This window comes from Eucalyptus grandis, chromosome 4 (assembly GCF_016545825.1).
Source record: "Eucalyptus grandis isolate ANBG69807.140 chromosome 4, ASM1654582v1, whole genome shotgun sequence".
In the NCBI taxonomy this organism is placed as follows: Eukaryota; Viridiplantae; Streptophyta; class Magnoliopsida; order Myrtales; family Myrtaceae; genus Eucalyptus; species Eucalyptus grandis.
The window spans coordinates 3,784,427-3,806,299 of record NC_052615.1 but is presented as its reverse complement, the minus strand read 5'-3'; the positions used below and the strand labels follow the sequence as shown (position 1 = coordinate 3,806,299).

At 35.7% G+C, this 21,873-nt stretch overlaps 1 protein-coding gene across 1 annotated transcript; it reads left to right on the top strand.

Annotated features, from left to right (window-relative positions):
• The first annotated feature begins 6,832 nt into the window (after positions 1 to 6,832).
• LOC120286011 (ferredoxin--NADP reductase, root isozyme, chloroplastic) lies at positions 6,833 to 11,939 on the top strand. Its single transcript, XM_039310607.1, is given in 6 exon segments — positions 6,833 to 7,064; positions 7,450 to 7,506; positions 9,400 to 9,732; positions 9,898 to 10,117; positions 11,208 to 11,638; positions 11,640 to 11,939. Coding segments are annotated over 6 exon segments (1,134 nt in total). The 5' UTR covers positions 6,833 to 7,040; the 3' UTR covers positions 11,709 to 11,939.
• The last annotated feature ends 9,934 nt before the right edge of the window (positions 11,940 to 21,873 follow it).

Sequence of the window (21,873 nt, the reverse complement as noted above, 5' to 3'; positions counted from 1 at the left end):
AACTCTCCTCATATGACATCCCAATTTGTCTTGAGAAAAGGCAAAGTGAATCTATCCAGTCTCGGTGCTTCTCCCCGTTACATCTTGGAAAAAAAATTATTCAAAGCTCCACTTGTTCCAAGAAAATAATTCTCAAAAAAAAAAAAAATCGGATTTTGGCATTTGGTTCACAATAAATAAAATAATCAAGGAAAATGTTCTTGGACAATGGGAAAAATTACCTTAAAAATTGGGGAGATAATTTCATCTTTTCAAAAAGATTAAATTATTTTCCCTCTTCTTCTTTTTTTGCCTAGACCCAGATTCTCCTCCGTGCACTTCTTCGCCTTCCTCTTCTCTTTATATAATTTTCTTTTCTTTTTTCCTTTTTTTTCCTTCCTCAACCAGTCACTAACCATGGCAACAACTATAGCGAGGGACAAGCGTGCCCAAGGCTGATGAGTCTCACCCTAACCTTGCCTGAGGCCAACAAGGCTCAACCTCACTAGATAGGCGAGCTCAAAAGCTCGTCGATCTAACAAGGCCTCAAGCTTCAAGCTTCAATGCTTGAGCTTCGACCTTCAACCTCACTACTTTGGCAAGGCCTCAAGCTCATAAATTTGGCAAGATGAGGTCTCGCCTAAGCATTGCTGGCCTTGGGCGAGCTTGTCCCTTACCTACGATTAATTGCCTTTGTAGGTGACCTTTTGAGAAATAAGGAAAAAAAGGGAATATAAAAGAAATCATAATAATAAATAGAAAAGAAGGAAAAAAGAATAAATAAATAAGTAAACATAATTTTTTGGTAATTTTCCCTAGAAAAATCAAATTAAAGTTTTCATACCAAATAACTAAAAATAATTTCTAATTCATTTCAAATTTTAGCCAAACGTCAACAAATATTGTTATTTTGAAAATAATTTCTAATTTTTTTTTAGATTTCGGCAAACATCAAAAAATATTATCATTTTCTTGGAAAATAACTTCTAGAATATAGTTTTTAGAAATTTCGCATTTTCCACAAAACAATTAGTCTTAAAAATATTATATGAATATCAGTTTAGTCATAATTTTTTTTAAAAATTTTATCCATTTAATTTTAAACTTTTGTATGAAATTTCAGTATGGTAAATTTCCACTGAAAATCGCTAATGCTGCAATATAATCATTACCAACCATCTTGCATGACAGACCCAACCATTGTCTAGCTCTCTTGACACAAATCGGCCAACATTCGAGGTCAAGTAGAGCCATCTATGTTGGATCTAGGGGTTGCTCGGGCTCAGATCTGGGATCTAGCACTCGAGCGCACCGGCTGAGCTTAGGCTCGATGATAGCGAGGACGAGCCACGGCCGACCCAGAAAAAAATCACCGGCGATGGTGTCAGTGGTGGAGACATATGGCAAGGGGCGGTGGAAAGCGGAAACTTCTAATTCTCCGTTTCTCTTTTTTTTCTTTTTCTTTTTCTTTTTTGGGGTTTTGAATTGATTTACTAATGGGTTAAAGATGAGTTCACCATGGACCATTTTTCAGATGGACTCTACTGTGATAAACTCATTCCAACCTTTTTTATTAAAAGATTCGAGTAAACCTTTATTCATCGAGCTCGAGTGAGCTCAAAGAGACCCGGCGATAAAGATTTCTTCCTTAGGCGCTTGTCATCTCGTCTCTGAATGTCCTTAGCCTCCTGATGTCGCTCCCTTTTTCCTTCAATCCCTTGTTCATCGTCCCCTGCTTCAGCTCCTACTTTCGTTGTGCCGGCCGGAGTTGTGTCGGCCCGTCCTCTGCTCGATGCCGCTGCTCGGAAGCACACTCCGAGACTTATTTGGCCAGGCAGGCTGCTGCTGTCGGAGCTCAACAGCCTGGCCGATTAGGACTTCGCTTCCGAAAGGTCCTGGCCAAGAGGGACACATAATTGCCCTAAGGAATTCTAAACGCATACCAACTATTCTCTTAGGAGAAATTGGATGTCAAATGATTTTTCCTTATTTAGAGATTGAATAGACTTTGACTAAATTAAGAGGCTAGCCAATATATTATTCGATTAGAAGAGAGTCAAGAGATTCACCTCAACTAGTTGGTTGAATTACCTCGATCACTTTACTATTCTCATGGAATATTTTTTTTTTTAAAAACTTTATATGAAATATTTTCACTCCTTTTTTAACGCTTTCAAATCATTTGTGTTTTATATATCATATTTGATTTTCGTATATAGATTCTTATATTTTCCTTCTGAAATTTGTTAAATCAAATCAGATTATATGACTCAGATCATGAGTTTTAGAGCAGAGATCTCACATTGCACTAGTTTTATTATTTTGATAGTCATGATAGGAAAAATTATCAAGATATTTACGATAACTGTAATTGTCAAAATAATAATTTCTTTTTCATGATGATATAAATTTCATGATAATTAACCATGATAACTGTAATAAGGTTCACGCTATTTTCACACTCTAAATGGCTGTAACATTCACTAATGTATTGAGTTGACGAAAATAATATTAAGAGAACCATTTAATCAAAATCACAAATGGAAAGAGTAAAAGTTGCTATTCATTGAAGACGCAGATGCAGACGCAGAAGCCATGTATTGTCATAAAAATACAAAAATGTCCATACCAATCAAAACAAACCTTTTATTCCACCACCTCATGTTATTTTCCATTGTTTTCATACAAACTTCATTCCTCTCTTCCACTTTACTTACAGTTACGGTGCTAAAGCATATTTCTATAATGGATTTTGTGAAGGGTTTGACCTTGTTGGTAATCTTTGTCAATTGAGGTATCTTATGTACAAATTTATAATAAAGAGTTCACAACTTTAACCAAAGAATTCCTCTAGAAAAATTAAACTAAATAATTATAATTACATAGAGTTGTTAGACATTGAACCTTAGAGAGACATTAAAAACTAAATGTACTTTAGTTATATTCTTTTAAATTAGAATCCTGACGACTAAACTTATAAAATACCCGAATCTTAGATGATTCTCATATAAGGGTAACTTGTACACGACAAAAGAAGAAACGACAATTTAGGAAAGGTCGATGAAAATCATTAGATCGATTGATCTATATTTAAGGTATGTTTTTGCTCTTTCCATCAATCTTACCATTAATGAGGTCCTAATGAGGGTTATTTTGGAGTATTTAAATCTTAGGCGTGTTTAAAACTATTTGGGATGTGGAATTAATGTGAGATCTCTTAATAATTAGAATTATAAGAATAGAAATCTTGATAATTAGAGAATGTCAAGAATCCTTAAGCATGGTGATAACCAAGTTATTAATCTATATCTCTACCGCCCCCATTTGATTTGATCTTGACATACCAGATTTCATAAATATTCAAGGAACAGAATGCTTACCGGGTGTACTTGGGAGATATCGCGAGGGTCTTGAGACTTTAGAATATTGAAACTTGTGGCCTTGATCCAAACCCGTCTTGTAGCAATAGGACGCATGCAGAATAAGGTTTTGATACCAATTTGATACCCAACCACCTTTCTTATTGCAAAGAAAGAACTCATTAGCACTTTTCGTGCAGCCACTTGGACTCGATTTTCCACATTTATTTTGGGTCAAAAATCAATTCGAATTTTATGATTAAGATTAAAATTAAGATTGAGCTAGTAGATCGAAAAGAACAACCTCTAGACTAAAGCAAAAAAACGAATATTCGGTCCGCTGCATAATTAGAAGTCGGGACAAATGGAGATTATCGTGCCAAAGGCTAACGTCAGAGGATTGCACATGACCCGACATTATTTTATGTGAATTAGGTCAAATTGATGCTCCCACTTGTTGGAGGCCTATCTGCCAAGCGTTGAAAGGTTGGTGGGTCGTAAAGACTAATTACAAATGTGTGTCGTGTTCCTTGTGTTATGGGAGTTCCTATATCTTTTACAATTGATTTTGATTTTCATCATGCAAATCTTTATCTGTAGTCGTTTTTCTCTAAGTAAAAGGACAGAAATGATCGATTGGCGCAGCTAACCCTTTCTTGATGTCATCACACGAGAGTCTCATGCTCTTTAGTCTCTGTCGAACAATCAATTTGAGCATAATTACGCATACTACAAGTAATCCTAAAATTTGAAATTAATGAACCCGTTATTTCAACTTCACTACACGTGCTAAAAGTCACGAAGTTTTTTCATACAAGACAACAAACGCCCAAGATATAAGCAGATACAATATTTGTTCATGATATGCTTGAATTTGTGATTATATGGCAAATTAGCCGGCCCTCATCAATGGGTCGCAGTGCTCTGCGATTATTATATGTAATTTAACAACAACATATAATGGGGATTTCCTTTTTCTATATTTCTTTATTAGATGGAGGCACCAGCCCTTAAATTGAAACTTTTGACCTATACAAATAGTTGTGAGCAATTTGCACACAATGGATAAGATTTAAACATACAACTTCTAAAAATCAACTGTGCCAACCTCATGCGTTCATCACATGGATTTTCAGCTTTTGAAATAACAATTGCTATTCACCCTAAGTCCCCACCAAGCACCACATCTCCTTAGATTCCGTTACTTTTCTTGGGTCAATGTTTTTTCTCGAAGAATCTTTCAAAAGCGTACAAGATAACTCGTGTAGACCCTTCTAGTCCCCGCTCCCAAGTAGCAAAATCGCCTCCAAACACTGCCTATAACCATGTTTTACGGGAACTAACAATCTCCAATTTGTCTTGACCCTAACTTACCAACACACGCCGCGACTCGATAATGCAAATGGCCTAACTAACTTTATCTTATGTAGCTCTGTAAACTGGCTAGATTCGTCTGGAGGGATGATAAGCCGCCTCGCTATGCAGATTATAGGGACGATGTAATTAAGAAAAATTGATGTATGTTGGCTTTTGTCACTTTATTTTATCAGGAAAGCAGTTCTTATTATGAATTCACATGCTAGTAAGTACTTAAGAACATTGGCTAAACACATCTCATACGAAATAATTCTTAAAAAGGATAAGTTATTCAAAACACAAGAAATTAGTGCATTACAAGTTGTAAAGTTTCCTCAATCGACAGCTTAGGCATGTTTGGTAACCATTCGCAATCTTACCAAAATCTACTTTGGAACAATTTTTGCTCATAAATATTTTTTTTTTTTGTTCTGGGACAAAATTTGAATTTTGAAAACATTTAATAACTATTCAAAATTTCTATTCCTGAAATAGAAATATGTTTGGTAGAATTCTTTAAAAAAAAATTTCTATTAATTTTTTAATACTTTTATCATGTTTTGCTTATTTTTCTCTTTTTTATTTTCTCTTCTTCTTCCTCCTTCTTTTGTCGCCAATTCTTTGGTCACAAGAGTGATTAGCAACTAACCGGGCAAGGTGGGCGAGCTCACCGAAGGCTCACTGGCCACCTACAAGGCTAAGCCTCACGGTGGCCTGACGAGGCCTAGCCTTGCATCGGTTGGTGAGGTTGAGCCTTGGGTAGATCTGGTGAGGTCGAGCTCACTCATCTACTGGCGAGGCTCGGCCTTGCCAAATAGCCTCACCCGGCCATACCGAGGCTTGGCATCATTAAGGGTCAGCGACACTCAAGGAAGGTCACTAGCCTTCATTTGGTCGATTGTGAACCATGATCGAGGTCGGTGACTGGCCAAAAGGAAGAAAAGCGAAGAGAAAAGAAAAAAAAATAGACTTATTCTAGAAATTAATTTTTTAGAACAAAAAGTAACTTTTTTTAGTTATTGATTATGTTCCAAATCTATTTTCCGGAATAAAAAAATGGATTTTGTTTCTAGAAATAAAACTTTATCAAACGAACTTCTGTTCTTTTTTTGTTTCTGAAAAAAAAAAAAAAATCGGTTGTTCGCACAAATATTACCAAACAGGCTCTTTAGCTATCGAAGTGAAGGCAATGGCAAGTCATTTGGTGTTAATGCTGGAGGCGACTATTTGTGGTGGTTGAGGAAGCGGCGAGATTTTATTGTTTACTGTTGTGTTTCGATAGATACAAGAAATGAGTGGGGTACTTTCAAAAAGGAACGTGAAAATTGTAAATAGATGTATATTTTCGTTCAAAGTGAGGATGCAAACTTTAATTCAAAGAGGTATGTAATTGGTCATGGAGTAGAAACTCATGAGTTTTCGATATTTTTGCCAAATCCATTTGTGTCGTTGGAAAACATCATGTGAAAACTATCGAGTATGCGTATCATGAAGAAATTGCATATCGAAAATTACAAAATTCTTTTTTTTATTTGATTTGTGAGAAATATCAAGGTATCACTAGCCAAACTCTTTGTGCTTATAATTATAATAAATAGAAGCAAAAGATAAAATAATTAATACCCTCAAAACTTTAAATTGGTACACGTGTGATAGATTTACCCCAAACTAATTTTTTATCATGAAAACTCAAACTAATATATATATATGATAAATAAATCGCAAATGGCTATAAAAAAACCTAAACTATTATATCCCTAACAAATTTATCAATAACTCTAAAATGATACATTTGTGATAAATATATTTTTCGATAAAATTTGATTATTATCACAAAAAATCACAAAATTGTACAATTGTAATATATAAAAAGTAAAATCCTAAATTAGCACACTAATCAACTATCACATGTCATCAAATTTAGAAATTTAACAGAAACTATCAGTCTCTCTGATGAATTCATCAATAATATACCAGTCGGTTTTCCTTATAGTAACCGAAGATAAAAATATAAAGCAAGCTTATTATAATAGTTTTAGATAAAAAAAAAATATAAGCAATCTTATTATATTTTTTTTTATTATAATAGTAAATTAATTAAGGTACATGCATTTATTTTAGGGGCCATCTGAAGGAAAAGGCAGAGACTCAGCAACAGAGATTGGAGAGCCAATTGAGACCGGCGGTGTTCTTGAGGAGCCAAAATCCAAAACCCCAACTTGTCTCTTGCCGCTCTCCAAGGGATCACTGTCCGGTCCCTACTTAAACAAGATCGCATGTTCTTTGTCAGCTCGTAGTTTCTTGCATACCCCACCGTAGTCGATTCCGCCGCGCTCGATCCACCCAATGGCGCACTCGGCTGTATCTCAGGTGGGTACATTCGATCTTGATCGGTCTTTCGGCTTTTCCGTTGTGGGGTCGAGAGAAAAGTGAGGAGAGGTTCTTGAAACGGAAGTGGGGATGGACTTGGGAATGACCCGGATGGCGGGTTCTATGTGATTACATTCGATGTTGATCGGTCTTGGTTTTTCCGTTGGGGGGTCGACAGAAAAGTGAGGGGAGGTTCTTGAAAACGGAAGTGGGGATGGACTTGGGAATGACCCAGATGGCGGATTCTATCTGATTAGCACAAATTCTTCTCGCTTCTTTAACGTTTTCTTGCTTTATTGATTACCCTTTTCCGTTGTTCGATTCTTTTACTCTTTGTTGTGCTTTTGGGTTTGTGGGAAACTGATCGGTGGAGTGGTTCTTGCAGGTTTCTGTTGCTGTTCCTGTTGGTAGCGATTCATCCATTAGAAGATCGGTGTTTAAGGTAGCTGTTCTTTTGTTCTTTTCTTTTTCAAGAGTCTGTGGTCTCTCTGTTTCAATTGCATCCGCCGGTAAAATGAATGCATTCCATGCATTATGCTTTTGGTTAGATTGTCAATAATGCGAGATCAGGGCAAAAGTCAGACTTCTTTTGAAACTATTGTCCCCAAGGAGGCTAGAAATTCTTCTTGGTGTTGCACTCCTCAGTTGCGTCACCCTGGAAAAGTTTTAAACTTGAGAATATATATTATAAAGTTGCTGCCAAAATGGAGAAATTCAATATATGGCGATTCTGCTAAGTGGTCGCTTCTGTAAGTTTCATGTTGAGATTCTATTTGAAGGATATTTCTTATAGGCATATAATTGTCTGAGATCGGTATTGGCATTTGTTTCTCTTTTTTTGGCGAGCATTATTTTTTACTTACACGCTATGGATGCATTACATACCTTTGCCATCTGTATGTTTCCATTGTGAAGGCAATGCACGATAAGATCTTAACCATGTAGCTGTCTCCATCTTACAAATATGAAAATCATTTATTTCGAAGTACTGGATTTTGTCATGGATTGGATTGAAGCTACTTTCAATTGAATCTCTTGAAAGAATGCTCAGTTATTTTCTTGTCTATAGTCTAGTGTCAATCTGTCGAGAGTTAGTCACTGATGTTTGTCCTAAAGTAATGAACTTATCAGATGATCATCTTTACTGGTAAACTTTCGACTCTTCTCTGTAAAATTTGAGTGATAATGTCAGAAGAATATCCAGTTGTCAAAAAGTAAGAAATGAAATAGTGGCAGAGGAGTGGTCATCTTATAATACAACCTTTCTATCCAGTGTCTAGAAGATGACAGAGTTAATGGGTAGAAAGAGAATATTTGCAGAGTATAAATTAGAAAATATACCCAAGTAGAGGTCATGAAATATGAACAGTTTACAAATATTATTTATAGCTGGAGTACTATGTCAGTTCTATTAACTTTATAAATAAAAATAAAAGGATGGTACAAGGAAAATTAGAAAAGGAAAGTTTTAGATAATGAAGGTAGTGTATGGTGGGGGAGTTGTTCTCCTGCCTTCTGTTTTGTCGTAGGAGTTTTCATGAAAACTCTTCTGGAAATGTCTATGGTGAATGTCTTAAGTAGGCATATTGTGTAATTTCATACTTGTTTTGCACCACTTATGGTTCAAAATAAGAATATCTGAAAAATTTTCATGAAATTTCTCTCTTCTTGTCATTGTAATTGGAGAAAATATTCCCACGCTTTGTTTCACTGAGAATTGAAAATGGAAAACTGGAAAAAGCAAACATACTTCAAGTCACGTTAATAATATTTTATGACGTATCCATCCTCTTTTGTCTAATTGTACATAGAGGACACCTACCACAACTCTTATCTGTTGTGTTCAAAGCAATCTCGTTGTGAACACGAGTGAAATTTTTTTTCTGAGCTTGTACAGAGTAGTATTTTGGATCTAGTTGAATTGCTATACACGTCAAACTGAAAAATGGAGTCTACAGTGCTGGATTTGATCCAAATGCAAACTGAGCAGCAGCCAATAAGGAGTTTTAATACAGAGGTTACCAGATGGCCATATGGCATTCTCTTTGGTTTATTTACGAGTAAGGTGAAGCATAGGGCATGCATTCAGTTGCTTTTTTGCTTCTAAGAATAGTGACGTACACCTAAATATGATGAAGCATATAAGAGTCACTTCAAATTTTTGGCTGAGTTCTCTTTTTCCTTTCTTGGTTTATATCCCACTGGTTACTGAACAATTCGAAAATTTTCTTATGAAATTCTTATTTCTATACTAAAGTTTGTAGCAGCATTCTGTTCTGCCCATTGTGTAAATTTAGTTACTCCGTTAAGCTAACCAGTTTTTAATGGATTGCAGGCACATACTCTCAGTTTCTGTGGTACATTACGGGCACCTGTATTGACATTGGACTTGAGTACCAAGAATGCAAGATCCAAAAAAGGGTATACAATATGCATGTCAGTACAGCAAGCAAATTCACCAAAAGTTGCTGTCTCTCCATTGCAACTTGAGGATGCCAAAGAGCCCCCATTAAATACATTCAAGCCAAAGGAGCCTTATACAGCAACCATTGCGTCTGTTGAGAGGCTTGTAGGCCCAAAAGCGCCTGGTGAGGTTTGTCATGTTGTTATTGATCACGGCGGTAATGTCCCCTATTGGGAAGGACAGAGCTATGGTGTAATTCCTCCTGTAAGTTGCTAGTCATGAAGCCGTAATCCTTATCTTTTCCACTTTGGCTTTCTAGTTTGTGTTGCAATTAGTCGAATGTGTAAGAGCGGTTTGAGTAACTGATGATTTGAGCAAAAGCAAGAAGACTTTCCTTTCCATAATCATTGTCTTCATGTGGCTTTGCAGGGTGAAAATCCAAAGAAACCAGGGAACCCTCACAACGTTCGTCTTTACTCGATTGCATCTACCAGGTATGGAGATTCTTTTGATGGTAGAACGGCCAGCTTGTGTGTCCGCCGAGCTCTCTATTATGATCCTGAGACAGGAAAGGAGGATCCTTCTAAAAGCGGAGTGTGCAGCAACTTCCTTTGCAATGCAAAGCCTGGAGATAAAGTTAAAATCACAGGTATTGCTGACTATTTTTCCTGGTTTGTTCATCTGGAGTGCCCTCGTTGGATTAAATGTCTAATGATCACTAAATGAAGGGTTGAATACAAATTCTTTTTCCAGTTAATCGGCCAAGAATTGGTAGTTGCAAGAAATTATCCTGATGTCTTGCAGTTTGTACATATATGTGTATGCCCAAATAGGATAACAATCATCTGTCTTTAATGAAGCCCGGGATGCTGGCCTTCCACCTGTTTGGCTATATGTGCAGTTCTTCATCAATAACATGGAAGTGCTTAAAGAATGCTTCACTACTGACTAAGGTCAAGAGCCAAAGTTCACGCAGAATTCCCTCTAAGAGTTGTGTTTTAACTGTTAATTGTATTGGGTCTTTCAGATTGACGAAGGGCTCCTTCAGATTGGTGCTAGAATCAATCTACCATTTCTGCTTGAGCTTGGATGGTATTCCAAAAAAAAAAAAAAATTCTTATGGATACTTGTAGAATGATTCAATTAGACTTGTGACTGGTTTGTGAAAGTATTAGCAAATATGAGCTCAATTAAAAGTATTTCTTTAGTATGAGAGCTGTTGGTCTTGGACTCTAGTTCGCGAGAATGGGAGACCAAATGTGGCACCATCCGCCACCGAGTAACACTTGTCTGTGGAAATCCTCGATAATGCACTCTGGAAGACTGCAAGTATGAGACAGAGGACAGATATTGATGTTTTGCATTTTCAGAAGCTCAATATAGTTCATCACTCTCAAACCTTTCCCTTTACTTTCTTTTTACGTGAAGTATTGTACTAGTAATATACTATGGAAAGTATCTTGCCCAGACCTTTTGAAATAGCTTCAATTCCCTCCTCGAAGATAGTTTGAGATTTACTCAAATAGAGACTATACTTTTTGTTTGCCCAATTTGATAGTCAAAGACAGTTCGAACAAATTTTTATGGTCCAAATTATGCCTACCTTGCATTTGTTAAGTTAATTTCCTGGGTTACTTTTGGTATATCTCATTTATAATGCCAGGCCTACTAGGAGCTCAACCATCATGCATGTCTGATACTGAAAGAGAGCTTGAATATGATAATTGTATCTTTTGCAGGCCCTTCTGGGAAGATCATGCTTTTGCCTGAAGACAACCCAAACGCCACTCACATAATGATCGCGACCGGTACTGGCATTGCCCCATTCCGAGGCTACCTTCGGCGCATGTTCATGGAATCTGTCCCCACGTACAAGTTTGGGGGCCTTGCCTGGCTCTTCCTTGGTGTTGCCAACTCAGACAGCCTGCTCTATGACGACGAGTTCTCCAAGTACCTCCGAGATTATCCAGACAACTTCCGGTATGACACAGCACTCAGCAGGGAGCAGAATAACAAGAAGGGGGGCAAGATGTACGTCCAGGACAAGATCGAGGAGTACAGTGATGAGATCTTCAAGCTGCTGGACGAAGGGGCTCATATTTACTTCTGTGGGCTGAAAGGAATGATGCCGGGTATCCAGGACACCCTGAAGAGAGTCGCGGTGGAGAGGGGGCGAGAGCTGGGAAGAGAAGCTGTCGCAGCTTAAGAAGAACAAGCAGTGGCATGTCGAAGTCTACTAGAGCTGGAGTCTCTCCGCCCTCGCATGACGGATTAATTCAGCTGCGTTGGTTCTGTTGATTACTGGTTAGTGGTGTCATCTACCATCTGTTACCCGATTGATTAGGATTTGACCAAGAACACCGAGTATTTAGAGACAGATCTGTATCATCGAATAATAAACCCAAATCATCATTGTTATTTTCATTATGGCCAAAAGTTAAAAAGGCCTTATTTGCCGTCTGGTAGGTTAATTCTCTCTTCTTCTTTTTTCCAAAGTTTCTAAAGTTCATGTCTACATGATGGTGCTGTGATTTTTATTTTATTTTATTTATTTATTTATTTATTTATTTATTTATTTATTTATTTGGTGTGAACTAGGAGGAAGAAAATGATGGTTGAGTTATATTTATCCAGCTTCGCTTGATTCATCGCCTAGAAAGGTTTTTCTTCTGAGGGAGTACTTCAGCACCGGTCGATGTAGAAGAGTGCACTCGTAAGATTGAACCGAAAGTTAGACTAGTCAAGATGTACGAAGCTGGTCCGAACGATATCTGACCACATGACACAGAACCTAATTTGAGCGGAAAGAGATTATTAGGCAAGGCTTTCTCTCGGCATTTGCCTTTGACAAACATTGTTAGTGTTAGGAAGTTTTTAACTGACACCATCATGGAGTTGTTCAAAATAGTAGTAAAAATAAAAGCAAGCAGAGCAAGACATGAGGATTCTTGGGACCATGGAAGGATCTTTGAAGGAAGTTGGTAAAGATGCTCGGATGATGGCCGACTCCAAAACCCTCCTGGATGTAGTTTTTAGCCTATTAAGCCTTTTATTTGTTAACCACGACACCAAGCCTACATTACATCCCTAAATTAAGTCTCTTCAGATAGGGATTGTTTGGGCTGACATATGGGTTTCACATTCAAAGCTAACGCGCAGAGAAGTGGGAGCAAGGTTATCGTATCTCATTTTAAGATTTCTTGACTTGTAAACCCGGTAGAGGTAATCGATGATTATTTGTTTCTTACGCTATGAGACTTATTCATTGTTGAAACCGTGACCTAGCCCACATTTCGATCCTTTAAAAGATTTCTTGGATTGGTCAATGTGTACTTATTCCGAATGATTTTCAAAACCTTCCACATTGATAGTATGAGTTATACCGTGTGATTAGATTCATTTCCCACATTAACGGATGGGATAAAATGGTTTTTTTCTTAAGAGTATGTGAGAAGCCCTTTTCCAAATAGCGAGTTCTCTTCTGGCATATTCAACAAACCCTTTCCACGAGTTAAGTTCATTTTGACAATGAACTCTCTCTTAGGGGAATATGGTGATTGATGATATCTTCCAAGCCTGAATGCAATTTCAAGATGTTGAATGATAATAATTATTTTCCAAATAAGAATTTGCTGTGAAAGACTGGCTGTAGGGAAGAAGATAATTTTCCTATATTAGGATGATCACTCATTACTCTATGGGATTTTCTCTTGAATTGCTCCCATCTTTCTTTGTGATTCTTAACTTTTCTAATTTTGGGTTTGGATTTTGGGCTGATAAGTTAATTTGGTAGTTTGTAGTGTTCTTATAGTTGAATAGTAGCCTGCTCAACTATGGGGGATTTTTCCAGTTTGTGCCTTTTGGGTGCTGTTCAAATATGAACTGAAAGTTGTGCTAAACCACGCCTTTGTTTTGGTTGTTTTCTCGCAACATGAGGTGAAGATAGAATTTGCCAAATGGTTGCCGGTCCCTCATTGAGCAATGAGTAACTGTGCATATGAACTTGGCCGACCTGCCTCAGGTCCTCGTAGTACATTATAGTGTCTTTCTTTATGGCTTCTAGCACGATTTCTAGATGAGCATACCTTTGAACATGATCAGAGATTGTGGAAATTTCAAATGTTTGTAATTTTGCAATTAATATATTATGTACAGTGTGGGGATGGATAATACCATATATAGCGACATCGCGTTCAGATCACGATGAGGAAATGAGTTTAGAATGGAAACTTTGGCTATTAAGATATATTTGAAAATCCATTGGGTGCACAGAAGTTACTGAAGTTGTTTTGTTGTAAGCACATTGAAATTCTACAGTGGTTGAAGAGCCTATGTTGCAATAGCTTCTGCTATGAATATTAGCACTTAACCTAAACGAGTCGGTTCTTCTGAGATCGGAGGTCAGAGGAGTGTAAAACCATCTTTCACAGCCACTCTTGGCATTTGAACTCTAGCAGACGAGATTAAAACCGAGGACAACTCCATAGCCATTAGTGTGATATGGACTCACACGTCATACTCTCTAAAGTTTGAATTTCTGATTGCTACTTGGGTTTTAATTTCTTCTACCAACACTAGGGATGAGTTTGGTAAAACATCGAAAAGTAGTTTTAGAATTTGAAAGTCTTTAGATAGAAAGTTTTAGCGTTTCCTAAATTATTCTAAAGCTCTTTGAGCTTCAATCCTGGCTTTTTAAAGCTCAAAAGTCCAAAAATAGGTGTCCAGCAGCTTTCGCCTGAAGTCCAAAGCTGCTTCACGACATTAAGGAATGTCAAATTGAATATATCCTGTAAACATATTCATTACCTCGCATCTACCATGAACAATCAATTGAGCGAAATTTTCTGGAGCTTTTAGAATGCTCATCTTATTTCGAGGTCTCGATTTATATAACTTCTTTAGAGTCATCTGTTTGTTTCAGCTATGATATTAGAACATGATTTGGATGGTCTGTGGTAGTGCAATGCTCTATCTACTCCCACCCTCCTTCTGCATTAACCATTGACTGTTGTCCAATCAACTGAAAGCTGTCCTTTGTTGAACCGATATCTGATTAGAAGCTCCTGCAAGAAAGCATACTGCTTTCTATGAGCTTATGAAAAAGAGAAAATAATGTCTTCACTGACATGAAGGTTTTCTTTTTCCATACTATTGCGGTGGATCTCACAATTTCAGTTTTGTCATCCCATATATGTTCATTCTCGGGCATGCTAGGTGTTTTCTGATGTGGAGGAGGAATGCCTGCTGATTTTTCTAACTATCGGCATTTTCACTATTTTTTACAGTGGACTGGTTGGTCTTTTTCTATCCTGCTGTTGCTGGAATTATGGCTGGTTCATATCGATCAACCTCCTTGAGGGGGTTGTCGAAGAATTAGGAAAAAAATCTTGGGATAGGAAATTAATTTGTTTCCATTTAATTTATTTCCTTTTATTCTGAATCCTCAGAATTAGGATGGAAATCACTGGAATTAGGAAGTAGGAAAGCTGTTCCTATTTCTGCTTCTATTTTCTTGCTGTTGTAGGCCCTGTTATGTGACATGTCCTCTGTAAGTATGACAAGCAGTAAGAGACCGAAGAAACCATGTTTCTTCTTTGAAATCCGCAGATACACAATGGTCAATACCCATTGGTACACTTGCTGCAACTCTTACCCTATTGGTGCTTTTTGCTCAGTATTTCCAAAGGACTTTCGGCCTCCAAAGGCATTAAGAAATACTGGACTGTTTGATAACTATTTTGAATGAGCCTTCAAATGAAAAGCTATTATTAGAAAGGCCGAAAGCTCGATGCTAGTGAGGACTAGCATTGGGCTTTCAACATTGGCCGCCAAATGCTTAAAATCATTTTTTTTCCTTCCAAAACTGCTCCCATTAATTCTTCAAATTTTTTATTTTGTCTCAAAGCGTAATTTATCAAATGGCATTTGCAATTGCTCAAAATCCTTTAGGCTGCGTTTGGCAGTCGGGATAAAATTCGGGATAGGATATAATTTATCCTATCCTACGTTTGGTGCTCACTCGGGATAGGATAAAGTCGGATATAAGGGGGATATAGACAGGATAAAATTATCCCATGGGGGAGGTGGGATAAAGGTGGATAGGATTTCTAATGTCCATAAAAGGAAAGTTATTTTCTTGAATACAAACTTATTAAATTAAAAAAATTGAAATTTATTTCAATATAAATAATATTTGAATTTTAATTTAAGAAAATAAAAATTTATTTTTAATTAATCTTATTTTAATTTCTATATTCAATTTTAATTATATTTTATAATAAACATTCAACCTATAAATTAAATATTTATATTTATTATATATATTTAGGTATTTTTGTATTTTAGGTATGTTAGTACAAGTTTACTATTTGATAAATTTTTATTAAAGAATGATGAAAGGGGAAAAGAAATAATAATGAAAATTATATAAAAAAAGAGAAAAATAATAATAAATAAATTAAGGAATAATGTTATAAGATATTTTCACCGTCTTTATTTATGAACATTTAGGTTCATTTATAATAATATGTCGTTTATATAAAAAAAAAATGTACATAATGTGAACATATCCGACTTTAATACTGCGATTCACCAAACACTAGACGGTATATAAAAAAATCCCAGGATTTCATATCCTATCATATCCTGATTAGAAATCCGGACGACCAAACGTAGCCTTAGAGTAAACTGCCTTACATTACCCCCAATAAGTTTTCAAAATGCTAAACCAAACACACTCTATGTCTAATTTTTGTTTTCACTTTTTTTTTTTTTTGGTGGTAAATGGTAAGAATAAATATTCAAACTGTTTTCACTTTTGGTACTCTAGCAATTGGAGAAAAGTTATTGACTGGCAGCTAGCTTTTGATCTTCTTTTTTTTTTTTCTTTTTAAATTTGGTCATAGATAGTTTAGATTAGATTGGAGAGTGAATTGCTAGTTTTTTTTTCATGCTAATGCCTAAGCTTTTGAACCATCTTGAATTTCTGATTCTCTCTTTTTCCAAGGAGTACTTTGTAGAATTCTTTTTTCGGCAGCCATAACTTGTTATAATTGCTTGGCCTCTTCCTGCACTCTTGTACATTGGAATTATCCTTTCAACTTTAGGTGCAGCTCTCCAGAACCTCACAAGCGCCACCTTGCCTTCTCGCAGCAATAGTAAATGATGATATGCTTCCCATTCTCAATTACTTTAAGGTTGCAGATGGGAGTGAACCCCACATTGCTACACTTTTTACTGCATTCCTCTGTATAGGTTGTGTCATATTTGGGAATCTGGATCCAATCACACCAAAGATAACCATGTTTTTCCTACTATGCTATGCGGGAGTGAAGTTATCTTGCTTTCTCCTCGATCTTCTAGATGCACCCAAGTGGCGTCGACGGTGGAAGTTTCACCGATGGAGCCTCTCTTTGCTTGGAATATCACTCTGCATTGGGATGCCTCAGTTCCACTTAGGAGCTTATTGGTTATTCAAATCCATTCAATTTGACTATTGGCCCAGAGGCCAATAAACCTGGATGCCTTTTTAGATTTTTGCTTAATATGGCTCTTGAAATGGGAATCATCAAATGCTTCTTAATGACCCTAGTTGAAGGCGTTTCAGATTTCATGAAAGTTGACATTATGGTTGGGATAGATGCCCTCCTCTTGTTTCTTCCTTTAGTCTTTTGGTTTTGCATTTGAAATGTCTGATCTTGTTGATCACATAGTGGACCACTACTTTATAGTGGTGCATTAGTGTGAAGGTTTATTTCAATAGCATCATTGGAAGCCTCAATTTCAATTGGTCGGAATCGGTGAAGGGAGGGACATGGCAACTCCTAAATGTATGGACCACGTTAGAAAAACATCATAAGTTGAGGGACTAATCGCACCACAAGTCATGAATCTTTTAAAGTATTTAATTGAGTCCTTTTAAAAAAATGCAATTAAGTCCTAAATTTGTGATGAAAATGCAATTATTTTGAGTGTCGGATATGCAATTTCATAGAATGTTCATGAAAATGAGGGGAAAAGCAACCAAAAATCTCAAACTTTACTCACTATGACACATTTGTCTCAATTTTTTTTGTGACACCGAAAACCCCAAACTTATACATGTATAACATATTTACTTTAATTTTTTTTGTGACACAAAAATCTCAAATTTTTTTATGTGATATATTTATTTCAAAAAAAATTTCGGTGACACCAAAAAGCCAAAACTTTTTCTATGACACCAAAATTTTGGAGTAAATGTGTCACCTAGATGCAAGTTTAGAGTTTTTAGTGTCGAAGAAGAAGTTTGAGGTAAATATACATTGTATAAATTTGGGTAAATGTGTCTTAATTGGAAAAAATTGGGGTTTTTCTTTATGACTTTTACCCTAAAAAGGAATTGATTGTACTTTTGAAAAGGATCACTACTTGATTAAAGCAATTCAAAAATTTAAAACTATTAGAAAAATATTAGAAAAGATTACACCACAAGTAATGAATCTTTTAAATTAATTTAATTAAGAAAAGATCACACCACAAGTAATGAATCTTTTAAATTAATTTAATTAAGTCCTTAATTTTTATTTTTTAAAATGCAAACTTATATTGAAATGTACACTTTAAGAACTTGATTGTAGTTTTTGAAAAGGATTACAATTTGATTTAAGCAATGCAAAAATGAGGAACTATTAGAAAATTATTAGAAAAGATCACATCACAAGTAATGAATTTTTTGATTGATTTAATTAAGTTTTCATTCCTAAAAATATGCAATTAAGTTCTAAATTTAGGCGATCTTTGGGTGTTGGGTATGCAATTTAAGTACTATTCATGGAAAGTATTTGATGGTACTTTTTGAAAATGATTTTGATATGATTTTGATTGAAGCAATTCAAAGATTAAGCTCTTAATTGCATTTTATAAAGGAGGTTTAGGACTTCCGATGTGTCTCTCCCGAATTAGCTGGTGGGTTTGAGACGTGGAGTCCAACATGTGTGGGAGGCAAAACCGTGGGTCCATAAAACCTCCCTTTAGAAACCACTCGAAGCTAATCTTTAATAAGCATAAAAGATTCGAAAATATATGCATTTCCCATCGCTCATTTGTGGAGGGTGGACATCTAATCTGGTCTTGTTGCTTATAATTTCACCGTTGGAAAGACATGTTATTGAGTGCTATGCTAAATCATTTTCATAAAACTACTAACGAAAAGTGATCTTTTGCACATCAGTGACATGATTATTGAACAAAGGATTAACAAGCATGCCTTGGCCCTCGGGGATTACATTAGCTAGGTATGCTATTTTCGAATGTGTTAACCAAATCAACATGTGGGGCGAGCTAGTTCTTTTTATGAACGAGGGCGCGTTTGTTTCACGGAAAAATGATTTGAATATTTTTCCTAAAAATAATTATTTGCATCATTTGAAATAATTAATCAATAAAATATATTTTTATTATGAGAAAAAGCTATAAAAAAACTCTAAACTATGTCCAATGTGACATATTTACCCCAATTTTTTTGTGACACTAAAAATATGAAAATTTGTATCATTGCGACATATTTACCTCAAAATTTAGGATAAATATATCATAAAAATACAAGTTTAGGTTTTCTATGTCACAAAAAAATAATTTGGGGTAAATGTGTGACATGGGTATAAACGTGAGATTTTCAGTGTCTCAAAAAAAAGATTGGAGTAAATGTGTTACCATGGGCATGATTCAGAGTTTTTTTTTGGTGACTTTTTCCTTTTTATTATTGACATCAATTTATGTATAAACATATTCGTGAACAATGAAGATATTATTCATTTTTTTAAGAGATACAAGTAATCATTTTCAAAGTAACGTTTTCTAAAACCAATCATGTTTCGCGAAACAAACGAACCCTAAGTTTGAATGGGTTGTCCTTTATTAGTTGTTGCATAGTAATTTTTATAAAGCAATGTGAAGTTTTCTGTGTTTTTTTGACGTTTTATAATTTTAGCTTTGAAGAAGTTTTTTTTATGAGAAATAAATTAAAGTGGAGAATAAAAAGGTGATCATTCCTCTTTAACAGAAAGCATAGACAACGCAAGGATATTTTGGAAAGTTTAAAAGTGAGATGGAAAGGGATTTCGGATTAAACGTACAGTCGAATATACTCTGTTTCCCTTTTCTTTTTCTTACTTCTTTATTTCGATAAAATTAGGCATTTCATCTTATAAAAGCGACATATAGAAATACAAAAAGCTTGAACAAAACACTATAATTTTCATCTGTCGTCATGCAGAATTGGCACAATTTTATATATCTAGAAAAGCCCTAATTCAAACATTCTCTCTCTCCAAAATTACCAAATCGGTCTTAAACTTCCCAATCGAGCATATTAAAATCACCACAAAACAAAATATCAAGGTGCAATAATTAAAGGGACCCTGTCTTTTTATCGAGAAAGTGATCTATCGTTGCGTTAGCCCACAAGAAATGGAGAGAGATCGAGACGAATCACGTGAGATAAGATGGAAACCTACATGATGTACCTTCTTCTTCTTCTTCTTGGGTTGACCAAATCAAAACTTTAATGGAATTGATTGATTGATGACAAAATATCAAGAACTTAATTCGTCAAGCTGTAAATCTTAACTACTATGACTGATTGAAGACCAACTCGTTGAAGATTGATTCTGAATTGAAAGCCCATTTGAATACCACCTCGACAACTTTAGAAAAAAAAAACCAATATTATGAAAAACCTTAAATTACTAAATCTTTAATAAATTTATCTCAAATTAATTTTTGATCACCAAAAATCCCAAATTGATATATTTGTGATAAATTTACCTTGCGTTAGTTTACGTTAAATTTTAATGTCAAATTGTTGAGTTTGATGATAAACAGATTTATCAATTTAGAATTCTATCTTTTGTTTTTCACAGGTTCACCAATTTAACAAAAATTAACCGATGGCATGTTTGTCACAAAATGTAACAATTTATGATTTATCATAGGTGTATCGATTCTAAATTATTTGTAATCGAAAATTTTATTTTGGATGAATTTGTTGTATATGTAACGGTTTGGGATTTATTGTGATATTACAAAAAAAAAAAAAGAAAGTGATTCCAACCGGTCCCAAGTGTCATATGTTAGATTGGTCAAAGATGAAATTATTCCTGCGAGAAAACGGTTGGTTTTGGTTAAGCGACTCCGGGCCTTGTCCTTGTCAGCAAATGTGAACACGCACGTGCCTTGCGAATCTCGAGTTGCTTCGTGGGGGCTGCGGAATGGAACGAAAGTGCCAAGTACATGCTCAAAGGATATTCCACTATATATAATAAAGAAAAATGCTGACTTGCCTTTTACCGACCTTATTGATAGGACCCACCTTTAGGATATATATATTTTTATTTTTATTTTTTTTTGCATTCGATATATGTCATCTTCTTAAGCTTCGAATCATTTTGATATGCTTATCTTTCTTAGCTATCTCGAAGACACCTTTTAGCAAAATGCCCTTTTTTATCTATAGATAATATATCTGTTTCCTTTCTTCTTTTTCTTTAGAATTTTCTTATTTGCGAGGAAATTTGAATCTCTTTCTTATGAAAATTTGAATTTAATCTTATCCAAATACTTTGACTTTTTTTTAAAGCACTCATAATTAACGTGTTCCTTCATACATTTAGTCTACCACTTAGTTTCTAGCCCACGACAAAATTGAATGTGAGATGCTTATGCATGGACCGGGTTAATTAATGTATCGCTGTCTCGTGATGTATTCGTCGTATGAAAATCATCGCTCCAAAATTTACATTTATAAGTTCATTTGAGCAAGTGTTCTCCATCACACAAAACCGTTAAAAGAAAAACTATTTCATTATCTATAAATTTATATCTGTGTATTATACATACATATATATATATACATATATATATATATATATATATGTACAATATTATAATATTTCAATTCAACGCCGGCTTTGTTTGTCCCACCCCATCCTTCAAATTCTTTCATGCTGCGCTGTTCTCATTCTCTCATCCCTCTCTCTCTCTCTCTCCTCCTCTCTCCGATCCTCGTATCTGTTCATAATCCTGTCAAATTCTTTGTACATAATCCTTCCGCGATTCTCCTTCTTCTTCTTCGAGGATTCGGAGGTTTGAAAAGCTTGTACATTCGTTTCGATTCGCAGGTGGGTTCGCTGTTTCGACCATCTCCTCGTTCCCTCGCTTCGTCCGTGATTAAATGGTTCTGTCGTTTTTTACAATGTGAATCGATGTTTCCGAGAAGCGGATTTTTCCTTCGTTCCCTTCGCGTGGTTTTGACCCGATTGCTGCATGCTTTGTGATCGCGGCAGCGTGTTCCCATTTTCCCGTTCCTCCCCGCCCTCGTCGTTCTCCGTTCGCCTGCGAATGATGGGCTTGTGTGAAAGGAGATGA